Source organism: Dipodomys merriami, unplaced genomic scaffold (assembly GCF_024711535.1).
Source record: "Dipodomys merriami isolate MVZ:Mamm:240054 unplaced genomic scaffold, mDipMer1.0.p SCAF_45, whole genome shotgun sequence".
Taxonomy (NCBI): domain Eukaryota; kingdom Metazoa; phylum Chordata; class Mammalia; order Rodentia; family Heteromyidae; genus Dipodomys; species Dipodomys merriami.
Window position 1 is genome coordinate 5244678 of NW_027206013.1, and position 14241 is coordinate 5258918.

General features: G+C 38.3%; 1 protein-coding gene across 1 annotated transcript in view; it reads left to right on the forward strand.

Annotated features, from left to right (window-relative positions):
• The window catches only part of LOC138808246 (solute carrier family 5 member 4-like), a 42788-nt gene that overhangs the window by 12980 nt on the left and 15567 nt on the right, over positions 1–14241 (forward strand). Inside the window, exons 6-8 of the mRNA XM_069994225.1 lie at positions 2182–2287; positions 7502–7582; positions 9652–9872. Coding sequence (XP_069850326.1) covers positions 2182–2287; positions 7502–7582; positions 9652–9872 — 408 coding nt within the window. The remainder of the gene's footprint in view (positions 1–2181; positions 2288–7501; positions 7583–9651; positions 9873–14241) is intronic.

Below are 14241 nucleotides of genomic sequence, written 5' to 3' on the forward strand. Positions count from 1 at the left end.
TTCTTCCCTTCCCAATTCAGACCTTCATTCCTCTTGTTCTTCCTCTTTCTCCCTCCATCCGCTTCCCCTCCTGCTTCATTCCACTCCCTTACTTTTCATTCCTCCTTCTCTTTTTTGTTCTTTTCTCTGTCTCTCTCTCTCATTTTAACAATTTGAAATTGTAATACATACCATCTCCCTTTAACTCCAAATCATTTTATGTAAATGAATTCCCAGACTTGATATCATCTTTTATTTTATTTAACCCAGTGATTTTTACCTGACTTGACCTTTATTAACAGTTGTAAAATATTAAAATATTCATCATTATTCATTATTATTTTTGATATTAGGAATAGGTATAGTTTCTTGCAAAACCACAACAAAGTTAGCAATTTTCATAAAAGTAACATTGATATAATAATTTTAACTAATGAATTTCTATTCCTAAATGTATCTGTTGATTCAGTTATGCCCATTTTTACATTTTCTCCAGTATTGGGTGCAGTTTAGAGTCAGGCATTACATTTAGTTGCTAGGTTTATAATCTTCATTTGAGATTTTTCTGATGTTTCCTACTGATTGGGTTTGTGTTTCACATTCTTGGCTGGAATAATATATACATAGAGTTGTGTTCTAGTCAATCTATCCCAAATAGGAAGTATCCATTGTCTATCTGTTCATTAAAAGTAATATTAATTTTGATTATCTGGTCAAGATTTGGCCCTGTTTCTACAGTATAAAATAACTATTTTCCCCTCTGTCATAATCTGTAGTCTACGATGAGATACTTTCAGTCATCTCAATACCTTATTCCTCTTTAAAACTTCCCACCAGATTTAGCATTCACAGATGATTTTCACCTGATCCAATCTGTGCTATGATGGTTGCTCAATTACAATTTTTTCAATTTCAGAATTCCTTCCTAGTTACCAGTCAGCATTCAGCATTCTACCAAAGGCAAAATAATTCCAACTTCTCTCGTACCAACCTATCCTTCTATTTATCCATTTATCTGTAATGATTTATTTGACTGTAATGCCTCTGTTTACCTTGGCTTACATACAAGTTATTCATGGAGGTTTAAAATAATGCCATGACAATTACTATTATCTAAGGATGATTTGTCTATATTTCCAAGTGTTTCCTAATGTATTTTATTAAGAAAAATCTCACAATTGCAGTATAGCAAGGTGAATTCAGGATCAAACTACATAGATGCACTTTCTACCTGGATGACCTAGGACAAAATCCCTGAGCCTCAGGAACTTTAGGGACTTCTTGTAATTGAGAAGGGTATGTGTAAATTCCAGGTAGGAAAAAAAAATCCTCAGTAGTTCAAGATTTTCCAGAACAGAGAAAAAAATCATCTTTTGAAAAAGACATAATTTTTATGTGGTTGTAGGAACTGAAAAGTATTCATAATCCTAAAACTTCTTTAGGACAAAAATTTTAATTTCAAGAATGCTGTTTTTGGATACTCTTGGGAGAGGAACAAAAAGGCACATGCCTTTCTGTATAATCACATGTACTATTTGTATGATCAGATGTGAATCTGATCATACAAAATAATATTTATTAAATGAACTCCAGGAAATGAAACAAAAGGTTTCTTCTGTTTTGCTTTTTTTGTTTTCTTCCCTTTTATCTGTTTGCTCATTTATATGTTTTTGAGAGTACAAAGGGAGACACAGAAATGAAGGGACAAAGGGTGAACATATACAGGAGTGGTACTCACTAGACACTATGTTGAAAATCAACTATATAACTTTTGGGTGGGGATAGGAGTGAAAACTGGGAGAGATCAAGTGAAGGGGTGTGATATTGTCCAAAAAAAAAAGTACTCTCTACCTGACTTATGTAATTGTAATCCTTCTGCAAAAATTCTAAAATTAAAATGCATTTTTTCAACACCCAAGCAATTATCAAACCTCTCTAAACCATATATACAGAAAGAGTTCTTGACTCATGTCACCTCATTCAATAAATGCCTTAATTGAGCAATGAACTAGCTCCTTTTAGAATACAAAAAAGTGAGTGAAGTGTTCTTTTAGGCTTTATGGGAGATATTTTTGTGGGTACATCTAAATAAAGTCTCAGAGAGTGAGTAAAGATCTATCTAGAAAAGGAGGGCGAATAGACATGGTAGCAGAGAAAACAGAGGCCTGGAATATATTTCTTTCCCACCCTTTCTTCTTTTAGTCCAACATATTCTCTGGAGCTATATTCATCCAGTTGGCCTTTGGACTGGACCTTTACCTGGCCATCTTTATCCTCTTGGCTATCACTGCTGTTTACACCATCACAGGTAAGTGATGCCATCTTCTACTAATCTTATCCCAACCTGTGAATACTATTCTAGCCTTGCAATTGCCTAGGTAAGGAAACCATTTCATTCCCATTATGAGAGTCAGGTGCAGGTCCAGAAACACAATGAGCAAAATCATGGCAGGCCAGGTGCTGGTGACTCACACCTGTAATCGTAGCTACTCAGGAGGCTGAGATCTGAGTATCGTGGTTCAAAGCCAGCCCCAGCAGGAGAGGCTGTGAGACTCTTATCTCCAATTAACCACCAGAAAACCAGAAGTGGCGCTGTGGCTTAAGTGGTAGAGCACTAGCCTTGAGCAGAAGAGCTGAGGGACAGTGCCCAGGTCTATAGTTCAAGCCCCATGATGAGAAAACAAAAACAAACAAAAACAAAAACAAAAAAACAACATGGCAGAATCCTCAGTATTAGAAGTGAGCAGCTTGACTGATGGAGTGAAAAATTTTATAATTTAGCTCAGCTGTGGGTTTTGGTACATAAATTGCCACTTTAAATTCTGTGTATCATATATGTAGAGAGTTTACAATAAAAAGAGCATGTCAGATATGGAAAATGCAAGGACAGTCTCAAATGAACACATGAGGTAGGATGTAGGAGAGAACCATGATGGGACCCTATGGAAGGGAAGAGCTGAGTCAAGTGTTTTTGTGAAGAGAGCTGTGTGAACAGTCCTGGCATACTTTCCTTTTCTTTTGTCTTTTCTTTTTTCTTTGTTGGCGGTGGGGCTTGAACTCTGGGCCTGGATGCTGTCCCTCAGCTATTCAGCTCAAGGTAAGCACTCTATCATTTGAGCCACAGCGCCACTTCCAGTTTTCTCATGGTTTATTGGAGATAAGAGTCTCATGGACTTTCCTGCCCAGGCTGACTTTGAACCATGATCCTCAGATCTCAGCCTCCTGAGTGGCTAGGATTACAGGGATGAGCCATGGACACCCAGCCACCAACAGACTTTTCTAACTGGGTATGTGAGTGGCATGACTCATGGACATTAATTTATGATAATCAGTCTTTTATGAACTTTGAATTCAGCAGATATAGTTTATTCCAGGTAGGTTAGAAGAGATAAAGGACATGATAAATAATTAAGATAGTCCCTTTTTTGGCAATACTCAAGTTTGAACTGAAGGCCTTGTACTTCTTGGGAAAGCTACTCCTTGGGCTAGACCCCAGTCCTTTTCAATTTAGTCATTATTCAGATATGGTCTTGCATTTTTGCCCAAGGTCAGCCTTAGACTGAAATCCTCCTACCTATACCCTCCCATCTAGCTGGGATTCCAAGCATACAACACCACACCACCATGCCCAGCTTATTGATTGAAATAAGGTCTCAGTAACTTTTTCCCCATTCTAATCATGAATTACAGTTCTCCTGATTTCTGCCTCCTGAGTAGCTGTGATTAAAAGCATGAGCCACTGTGCCAGGGATTAGTTCTGAACCTACTTTTATACTTGGAGTGTATGGGGTTTCAGAATAAATTAGGGATAAGGGCTTATTCCTCTGCTTTCCAGCTCATCTTTGTTTCTTCATGACTCATAAAAGAAATACCATTCTCACTGAGAATCTAATGAGTTTAGAACTGAAAGATGTATATACTTTTTGTATTACTGGGGACTGAACTCAGAGCCTTGCACTTGCTAGGCAGATACTTTATCACTTGAATCACACCTCCAGCCCATTTTTGCCACCACTGTTTTTGAGATAGTGTCTCACTTAATGTCCAGGCTGGTCTGGACTGTGATCTTCCTACCTGTGCTTCCTGTGTTGCTGGAGATAACAGTGTACACTGCTACTCACAGCCATTGTGCTTCTCCTTTAGCTGGAATAACAGTTGTGTGCCATTGCACACAAACACTGAGTGAAATGAAGTCTTAAGAACTTTTATACCCAGGTGGCCTTCACCTCAATCCCCATATCCTCCTTCTCTCAAGTAATAAGGATTACAAATTTGAGCTGCCCTCAACTGAGACTGTCTTCCTTCCTTCCTTCCATTCTTTCCTTCCTGGCTTCCTTCCTTCCTTCCTTCCTTCCTTCCTTCCTTCCTTCCTTCCTTCCTTCCTTCCTTCCTTCCTTCCTTTTTTTCTACAATATTGTTGTGAAACACAAGTCAAGAACTAGTTCTGGTATTCAACTACTAAAACAAACATAGGGTCCAGCTAGGCACTGGTGTCTCACCCCTGTAATCCTAGCTACTCAGGAGGCTCAGATTTTAGGATTGCAGTTCAAAGCCAGACAGGGTAGGAAAGTCCATGAGACTCTTATCTCAAATTAATCATAGGAAAAGTTGGAAGTGGTAGTGTAGCTCAAGTGATAGAGTGCTAGTCTTGAGGGAAAAGAGCTAGGGACAATGCCCAGGCCCAGAGTCCAAGGCCGAGGACCAGAAAAAAAAATATGGCCCAACACTGAAGTAAAATCAGTTTGGCTAAACTTCACTGTGTCAAAGGAGAGTGAAATGAGTGTTACTGTAAGTTCCAGCCCAGAAAACCAAATGGACACAGTCATGTAGAACAAAGAAAGAAAAGTTTATTGTCTGCAAATTGGTTGAACACCTGTAGAAAACTAAAGTTAGATCCTTATACGTCACCCTGCACCAAATCAATTCCAAATGGATCAAAGACCTCGATATAAAAGCAGATACCCAGAAAACATTAGAGGAAGGAATAAGACAAACTCTAGGGCTCCTTGGTACAGGCCAAATTTTTCTTAATAAAGACCCAGAAATACAACAAATCAAAGAAAGATTGGACAAATGGGACTGCATCAAATTGCAGAGCTTCTGCATGGCAAAGGACATAGCTAGCAAAATCAGTAGGAATCCCACAGATTGGGAGAAGATCTTCACTAGCCATATAATAGACAATGGTCTCATATCTAAAACATACTTAGAACTCAAAAAATTAAATCCCCCAAAAACAAATTCTCAAGGAAACAACTGCCCCATTAATGAGTGGGCTAAAGACTTAAAGAGAGACTCTTCTGAAGAGGAAATAAGAATGGCCAATAGACACAAAAAGAAATGTTCAACATCTCTAGCCATAAAATAAATGCAAATCAAAGCAACATTGAGATTCCACTTCACTCTCATAGAATGTCTATAATCAAGAAATCTATGGGCTGGGAAGGTGGCTCAGTGGTAGAGCGCTTGCCTTGCATGCTTGAGGCCCTGGGTTCGATTCCTCAGCACCACATAAGCAAAAAAGAAAAAAACCGGAAGTGGCACTGTGGCTCAAGTGGTAGAGGGCTAGCCTTGAGCTGAAGAGCTGAGGGACAGCACCCAGGCCTAGAGTTCAGGCCCCACAACCGGACCCAAAACAAAAAAAGAAAAAGAAATCTAATACCAACAGGTGCTGGAGGGGATGTGACAAACAGGGAACACTGTGTAAATTCTGGAAAACACTATGGAGGTTCTTGAAAGGACTACACATAGAGCTCCCCTATGTCCCAGCAATCCCACTTCTGGGTATTTACCCAAGTGATCAGAAACAAGGCCACACTAAAGCTACCAGCACAACTATGTTTATTTTAGCATTATTTACAATAGCTAAGATATGAAACCAACCCAGATGCCTCTCAGTAGATGAATGGATCAAGAAAATGTGATGCACACACGTGAGCAAGCACACACACACAAACACACACACACAATGGAATTATATGCTTCCATTAGAAAGAATGGCACTGTCCCATTTGTAAGGAAATGTAAGGACTTGGAAAAAATCATATAAAGTAAGCCAGACCCAAAGAAATATAGGTCCTATGGTTTCCCTTATTTGTAATGATTAGTATACATCTAGGATAATCTTACCAGATGAGCAGAAAAGCTCAATAGCTATCTACATATGACTATATAAGATGATGCTAAGTGAAATGAACTCCCAAACATGGACACGAGGTTTTTCTTTGTGGCTGTTGTTCTCAAGGCACTACGTGATTTCTTTTTTCTTTTGTGTTTTCTCCCCTTTGGTTTATTCCCTGTTGTCACTGTGTTCAATTTTGGTACCTTGTGTATTGTGCATACTTTTGTCTGAACTAGGGAAGGGAAGAGGAACAATGAAATGGTGAGACAAATGACAAAGGAGGAACATATGCAACAGAAATACTCACAAGATGATAGGTTGGAAATGATCTGTACAACTTGGGGGGGATTAGGAGGAAATGAAAGAAGAAGAAAAATGAGGGAAGGGGTAACAAGGTAAACAAGAAATGTAATCCCTGGGCTGGGAAGGTGGCTCAGTGGTAGAGCGCTTGCCTTGCATGCGTGAGGCCCTGGGTTCGATTCCACAGCACCACATAAGCAAAAAGAAAAAAGCAGGAAGTGGCACTGTGGCTCAAGTGGTAGAGCGCTAGCCTTGAGCTGAAGAGCTGAGGGACAGCGCCCAGGCCCAGAGTTCAGGCCCCACGACCTGACCCGAAAAAAAAAAAGAAAAAAGAAATGTAATCACTATCTTACCAATGTAACTAACCCCTCTGTGCATCATCTTGACAATAAAATTAAATTTTAAAAAAGTTTATTGCCAGCAAAGGGACTGACAAGACCAATTCTCACAGGGAGAAGCAGCACCTGTCTTTGTCTGAAGTGACTACTTACGATCTAGGGTGGGCTAGGAAGCAGGGACCTTGGTGCAGACTTGTGGGCCCAGGACTTCATCATGGAGGGCTAGGATTCATGGCAGCTGCCAAAGTAGTAGATAAGGGGCCTGCAGCTGACCAGACTGAAGGTCACCTTAAGGCCTCAACTGACCCAATGGAGAGTGGTCTCAAAGTAAGGGGAAAAGAGGCCAATTATTTACTGCCTACATTAAATGGGCCTAGTGTTGGTCACTTTGGGGAATGGTGCCTGGCAGGTCCGGGGAAGGAAAGGAACATGCTAAGCTATGGGAAGGGAGCCCATAGACTAATAGTTGTAAGAAATTGAATTTTGCCCTTTCCCTTATGTAATATTCAAAAACATGCAAAGATGTAATTCCATTATAATCCATAGAAACTTTGAAAAGGGGCAAACCAAGAGAAAGTAGAAATCTGTGAGACACATAAATACTAGAGAGATAATTATGCCGATGCAAAATTTGTAGCCTTTCCAGGTCTTATAGATATATTTTCTAATGACCTAGTAATTAGGATAAAGAAGAATCCCATGGTAAAAACAGATAAATCAGGACCCCTGAATAAAATGTCTTGGCCCATGTTTCTCTCCACAGGGGGCTTGGCCTCAGTGATTTACACAGACACTCTTCAGGCTTTCATCATGATCATTGGCTCTGTGACTCTCATGGGTTTTGGTAAGTGAGATATGTTTCTTTCTGTCTGTTCTCCAACGCTGCCTCCCAATTGTATTTGGGTCACATTTCCCCATCTTTTGTATAATTTGTATATTTGTGGAAATACCTGCCTGATTCCTTTAGTATTTAGGTATGCAGAATTAGAGGAAGAAAACTATTCACTTTGGAAAAAAATTAGGAAGTTTGGAGGCTGGGAAGGTGGCTCAGTGGTAGAGTGCTTGCCTTGCATGCCTGGGGCCCTGGGTTCAATTTCTCAGCACCACATAAGCAAAAAAAAAAAAAAGTTAGGAAGTTAAAGCATGTTTTGTCAAGGGTGTAGAACTAGTGGGAGACAGCAAGCAAATGGAGAAGGAAAGAAAGGTGAATATAGTAAAAACTGTATATATGGGAATGAAAATGGAACAAGAATGCTTGATAAAACTTGTTTGGAAAGAGGGAGAAAGTGACAGAAGGGATCATGATCAATATGTAATCTATACATAAATGGACATGTTAGAATGAAAAAAATATTACTCAAATTTTTTGCAGCCTTAATTTCTTTGTGTTTGGCATTGACAAAATTTACACAAATATTTCATTTACACAAATATTTCTTCATTGCATTCAAAGCATAGAAATCCTTTGTTTACGTAGAATTGAAGGTTTTATATAGTTTAGGAATATCTTAGATAATAATGTCAACTTCATTGTAACTGTCCTAGAATAAATGCATAGTTCCAAAACGTATTATTGAATAAAATATCGACTGACTAAAATGTATTACTCAATCTATTGTTGAAATAAACAAGCATACATTGAATTTTCCTTGGTTGCTGTCACTTCAGTCTCTTAAACAATGATAGGAAGCAAAATCCATCCATCTAAGTTTTATCTTCTTTTTTATTGTGTTTACTTATCTCTGTATAGGAAATCATAAACACAATAAAAAGTATATAAGGTGAAAATATAGTTCTTTCACTGTCTTGTAGGATTCAAGCCACAACGAATAAAGCATTTCTTAACATGCATGTACCAAACCACAGAGCTTGAGTCAAAAGCTCAAATAGAAATACAAAGACAAGATTGTTAAACTATATATATGTTATCTGAAGAAGCATATCTTTTTTGGTCTTAATTTCAATTTTAAATGTTAAGCCCAATTTCAAAATTCAAGTTTGGTTGCTAGGACTTTTTTTAATACATTGGAGTAATTTCATAACTTGCTAAATTAACATCTGTAATTACTATTGTGGGGAAATTTTTATTTTTTAAATTGGTATAAGTGTTATGACAGGATTGTAGAATTGAAGGTGCTACCTTTAATTTTTAATTTATTGGTAAATGTTCAATTGAGTTAAAAATTAATTTTCCTTGAAAGTTGTTTATTCTGTACTAAAAGTAGTCCTGTCACCGTTTGTATGTCATTGGTAGAAGGGGAGCTTCACTGGTTCCTAGGCTATTTTAACCAAAGCAAAGGTAAAAGAATTTAACATCTTGTCTGTAACTACTTCAGCAAACCATATTTTGGGCCCTCATTTTTGTATATAAAAGAAAATACAGTTCTATCAAAAAAAAAAAAAGAAATACAAAGACAACAAAGTTGGGACCAAAAGTAGTAATGTCCACACAATACTGATGCCATCAACCACACAAAGCTACTTTAATTAAAATTAAATAAACTCAAATTAAGTTTCCTGGTTGCCTAGCCATATTTGCTAGAGTGTCTGGTGACTGATCCCCTAGGGATTGCTCTGTGAGCTCACCATCGCTACTCTGGGTGGAGTGAGACAGACATCACAGTCTGTTGGCTAACAGTTATATTTTTACCATACAGCTAGACACAAAACCTAAACTGAATAGAGTATCATGGGAAGAAAAGTTAAACAACACTTTTGTTATATGTACTTTATGAAAGTCAATCTGGCTAATGTTAATAAGGTCCTAGGAAGTTCTGGGTCATGGGTAAAGATCACTGAGGATTTGACCAGGCTAATGTGAGGTGTTACACATATCCACCATAAAGAAATAATCATAAAACATAAGTTCTCTGAATTGTCATAAGACGTTTTATTGTACCTAATGCCTTCCAGCATTTGCTGAGGTTGGAGGCTATGAGAGCTTTGTGGAGAAGTACATGAACGCCATCCCGTCTATAACTGAAGGGGACAACTTGACAATCAGCCCCGAGTGCTACACTCCTCGGGAGGACTCCTTCCACATTTTCCGAGATCCTATCACTGGAGATATTCCTTGGCCAGGAATGATGTTAGGAATGACCATTATAGCTTTGTGGTACTGGTGTGCAGATCAGGTGAGCATGTATATTTGTATCTGTGAATATGCTTATGTTACTCTGTCTTGTCCCATAGGAAAAAAATCTAGCTTCTATTTTGTATACATATGTGTCATTTAAAGGGCAAAGTATATCTACAAAGCTTGTTACAGAAAACAACTCCTTTGTGGGTTTTTTTTTTTCATTTTTTATTGTGAAAATACTGTACAGAGGGGTTACAATTACATGGGCAAGGTAATGAGTACATTTCTTATCAAACATTGTTGCCTCCTCCTTTGTTTCCCCTTCCCTTCCCTTCCCATCTTCCCCCTTCTTTCCCCCCCCCCCACCCCTGGTCAAAGTTGTAAAGTTCATTTTTCGACATAATGTCTTGTGCATCTCAGTGTTGCAACGGGTCCACCTGTATCCCTAATTAAACAATTTGTTTTTTCCCTTCCCATCCACAAATTGTAATAACATCAAATACAGTGAAAACAGGAGTTATATGTTGGGGAGGGACATACAAAGCAACAAAGAAATCATCTTATAAATATGTTAGAAACAATCTCAAGAAAGAAAAAAACATTTGAATCTTTATCTTGGGGTTCATTCCACCTAAGATCAACTTATCTGACCTTTTCTGCTTGTTTCAGATATATACTACTTATTGCAAATAAGGGAAACCATGGGACCTATGTTTCTTTGGGCCTGGCTTACTTCACTTGACATAATTTTTTCCAAGCCTTTCCATTTCCTAACAAATGGGGCAATGTCATTCTTTCTGATGGAGGCATAGAATTCCATTGTGTATATACACTACATTTTCTTGATCCATTCATCTACTGAGGGGCATCTGGGTTGGTTCCATATCTTAGCTATGGCAAATAATGCTGCAATAAACATAGTTGTGCTGGTAGCTTTAGTATGGTCTTGTTTGTGATCATTTGGGTAAACACCCAAAAGTGGGATTGCAGGGTCATAGGGGAGCTCTATGGGGAGTCTTTTGAGGAACCTCCATGCTGCTTTACAAAGTGGTTCAACAAGTTTTACACTCCCACCAACAATGCAGTAGAGTTCCCTTCTGTCCACATCCCCTCCAGCATCTATTGTTATTAGAGTTCTTGAGTCTAGCCATTCTAACTGGAGTGAGGTGGTATCTCAATGCTGTTTTGATTTGCATTTCTTTTATGGATAGTGAGGTTGAGCATTTCTTCATGTGTCTATTAGGCATCCTTCTTTCCTCTTCAGAGAAGTTTCTCTTTAAGTGTTTAGCCCACTTATTTATTGGACAGTTGTTTCTCTGAGGATTTGTTATTGGAGGATTTAATTTTTTGAGTTCCAGGTATATTTTGGATATGAGACCTTTGTCCATTGTATGACTAGTGAAGATCTTCTCCCAATCCGTGGGCTTTCTATTGATCTTGCTAGCTATGTCCTTTGCCATGAAGAAGCTCTGCAATTTCATGCAGTCCCATTTATCCAACCTTTCTTTGATTTGTTGTGATTCTGGGTCTCTTTTAAGAAAATTTTGGCCTGTGCCAAGGAGACCTAGGATTTTTCCTATTCCATCCTGTAATGTTTCCAGAGTATCTGCTTTGACTGCAAGGTCTTTGATCCATTTGGAGTTGATTCTGGTGCAGGGTGATATATAAGGATCTAGCTCTAGTTTTCTACACGTGACTAACCAATTTTGACAGCAGCATTTACTGAAGAGGCTGTCTTTCTTCCATTCTATTTTTAGGTCCCTTATCACAGATTAGATGGCTATAGGTCTTTAGGTTCATTTCTGGGTTTTCAATTCTACTCCATTGGTCCTGAGGTCTGTTCTTGTGCCAATACCAAGCTGTTTTGATTACTATGGCTTTATAGTGGAGTTTGAAATTTGATATTGATATTCCTCCAGCACTGTTCTTTCTGTTAAGGATTGTTTTTGCTGTTGGGTGTCTTTTATTGTTCCATATGAATTTTTGGATTGCCTTTTCTATTTCCTTGAAGAATGAGGTTGGAATATTGAGAGGTATCGCATTGAATTTGTAGATAGCCTTGGGAAGTATTGGCATTTTCACCATGTTGATCCTTCCAATCCAGGAGCATGGGAGGTTTTGCCACTTTCTAAGTTCTGTTTTGATTTCCTTTTTCAGGTTTTTAAAGTTTTCATCATAGAGGTCCTTCACTTCTTTGGACCTAGGTTAATTCCTAGGTATTTTATTTTTTGTGGGGCTATTACGAACGGAGTTGCTTTCCTGATTTCAGCCACGCTTTTCTCATTGTTGGCATACAGAAAAGCCATTGATTTTTGAGGGCTAATTTTATATCTTGCTACTTTGCCAAAGTTTTGAATCAGCTTGAGTAATTTGGGAGTGGAGTCCATGGGATCCTTTAAGTACAAGATCATGTCATCTGCAAAGAAGGAGAGTTTTACTTCTTTTCCTATTTGGATCCCCTTTATGTTTGCATCTTGTCTTACTGCTATAGCTAGGCATTCTAATACTAAATGGAAGAGAAGTGGAGAGAGTGGACATCCTTGTCTCGTTCCTGAGTTAAGAGGAAATGGCTTTAGTTTTTCACCATTAAGTATAATGCTGGCTGTAAGTTTGTCATATACAGCCTTTATTGTATTGAAGAATGTTCCATGGATTCCTAATTTTTCCAGAACCTTCATCATAAAGGGGTGTTGGATCTTGTCAAATGCATTTTCTGTATCTATTGAGATAACCATGTGGTTCTTATCCTTGCTCTTGTTGATGTGACGAATTATATTAATTGATTTTCGTATAATGAGCCAGCTTTGCATCCCTGAAATGAATCCTGTTGGATCGTGGTGTATGATTGTTTGGATGAACTGTTGAAGTCGATTGGCCAAAATTTTGTTGAGAAGTTTTGCATCAATGTTCATCAAAGAAATGGGTCTATAGTTCTCTTTCTTTGATGAGTCCCTGCCTGGTTTTGGGGTGAGGGTTATTATGGCTTCACAGAATAAGTTCAGTAGTGAACTTTCTCTTTCAATTTCATTGAAGAGTTGGAGGAGTATTGGAATAAACTCTGCTTTGTTGACCTTGTAGAATTCTGCTGTAAATCCATCTGGTCCTGGGCTTTTCTTAGATGGGAAGTCTCTTATTGCTGTTTTTATTCCAATGTTTGATATGGGCCTGTTAAGCTGGTTTAACTCATCTTGGTTTAGTTTCAGCATGTCAATATTTGCTAGGAAAAGGTCCATTTCTGCCAAGTTCTCAAACTTATTAGTATAAAGGTTTGAGTATTCCCTTATAATGTTCTGCATCTTGGTTGTTTCTGTGGTGATGTTTCCATTCTCATCTCTGAGTTTATTTATTTGGGTGTGTTCTCTTCTTTTTCTGATAAGATTTGCTAAGGGTCTGTCTATTTTGTTATTTTTTCAAAAAACCAACTCTTTGCTGATTCCTTCTATGGCTTTTTAAATTCTAATTCATTTAATTCTGATTTAATTTTATTTATTTCTTTCTGTCTGCTGGATTGAGGTTTATCTTGCTGCTCTTTTTCAAGGAGGCTCAGATGTCTCATTAAATTTTTGGTTTCATGGAGCTGGGAAGGTGGCTCAATGGTAGAGTGCTTGCCTTGCATGCATGAGGCCCTGGGTTCAATTCCTCAGCACCACATAAGCAAAAAGAAAAAAGTCGGAAGTGGTGCTGTGGCTCAAGTGGTAGAGGGCTAGCCTTGAGCTGAAGAGCTGAGGGACAGTGCCCAGGCCCAGAGTTCTGGCCCTGACCAGACCCCCCCAAAAAAATTGTTGGTTTCAGATCTCTCCAATTTGTTGATGTAGGAACTTAGAGCTATAAACTTGCCTCTGAGTACTGCCATTGCTGTGTCTCAGAGGAGCTGATAAGCTGTGTGTTCATTTTTGAATATCATGAACATTTGGATTTGCTCTTCCATAACCCACTGGTGATTGAACAGTGTGTTGTTCAGCCTCCATGTGTTACAGGACTTTCTTTGGTGGCTTTTGGTATTGTTCTAATTTTATTCCCTTGTGGTCTGAGGGAATGCAAGGTATAACTTCAATGTTTCTGAATTTGGATGTTTGCTTTGTAACCTAAAATGTGGTCTATTTTGGAAAAAGTTCCATGTGCTGCTGAGAAAAACGTATTCTGTGATGCTGCTAAGTGAAATATTTGGTAGATGTCTGTTAAATATAGTTGATCTATGCAGTTGTTTAGATCTGTGGTTTCTCTGTTGAGTTTTTTGCTGAGTTGATCTGTCTAGTGAGGATAGTGGTGTGTTCAAGTCCCCAACAATTAATGTCTTTGGATCTATGTGAGCTTTGAGGGAAAGTAGTGTTTCTTGGATAAATTTGGATGCTCTGTTGTTTGGCAAATAGATATTTAGAATTGTAATATCCTCCTGAAGGTGACATCCCTTAATTAGTATGTAG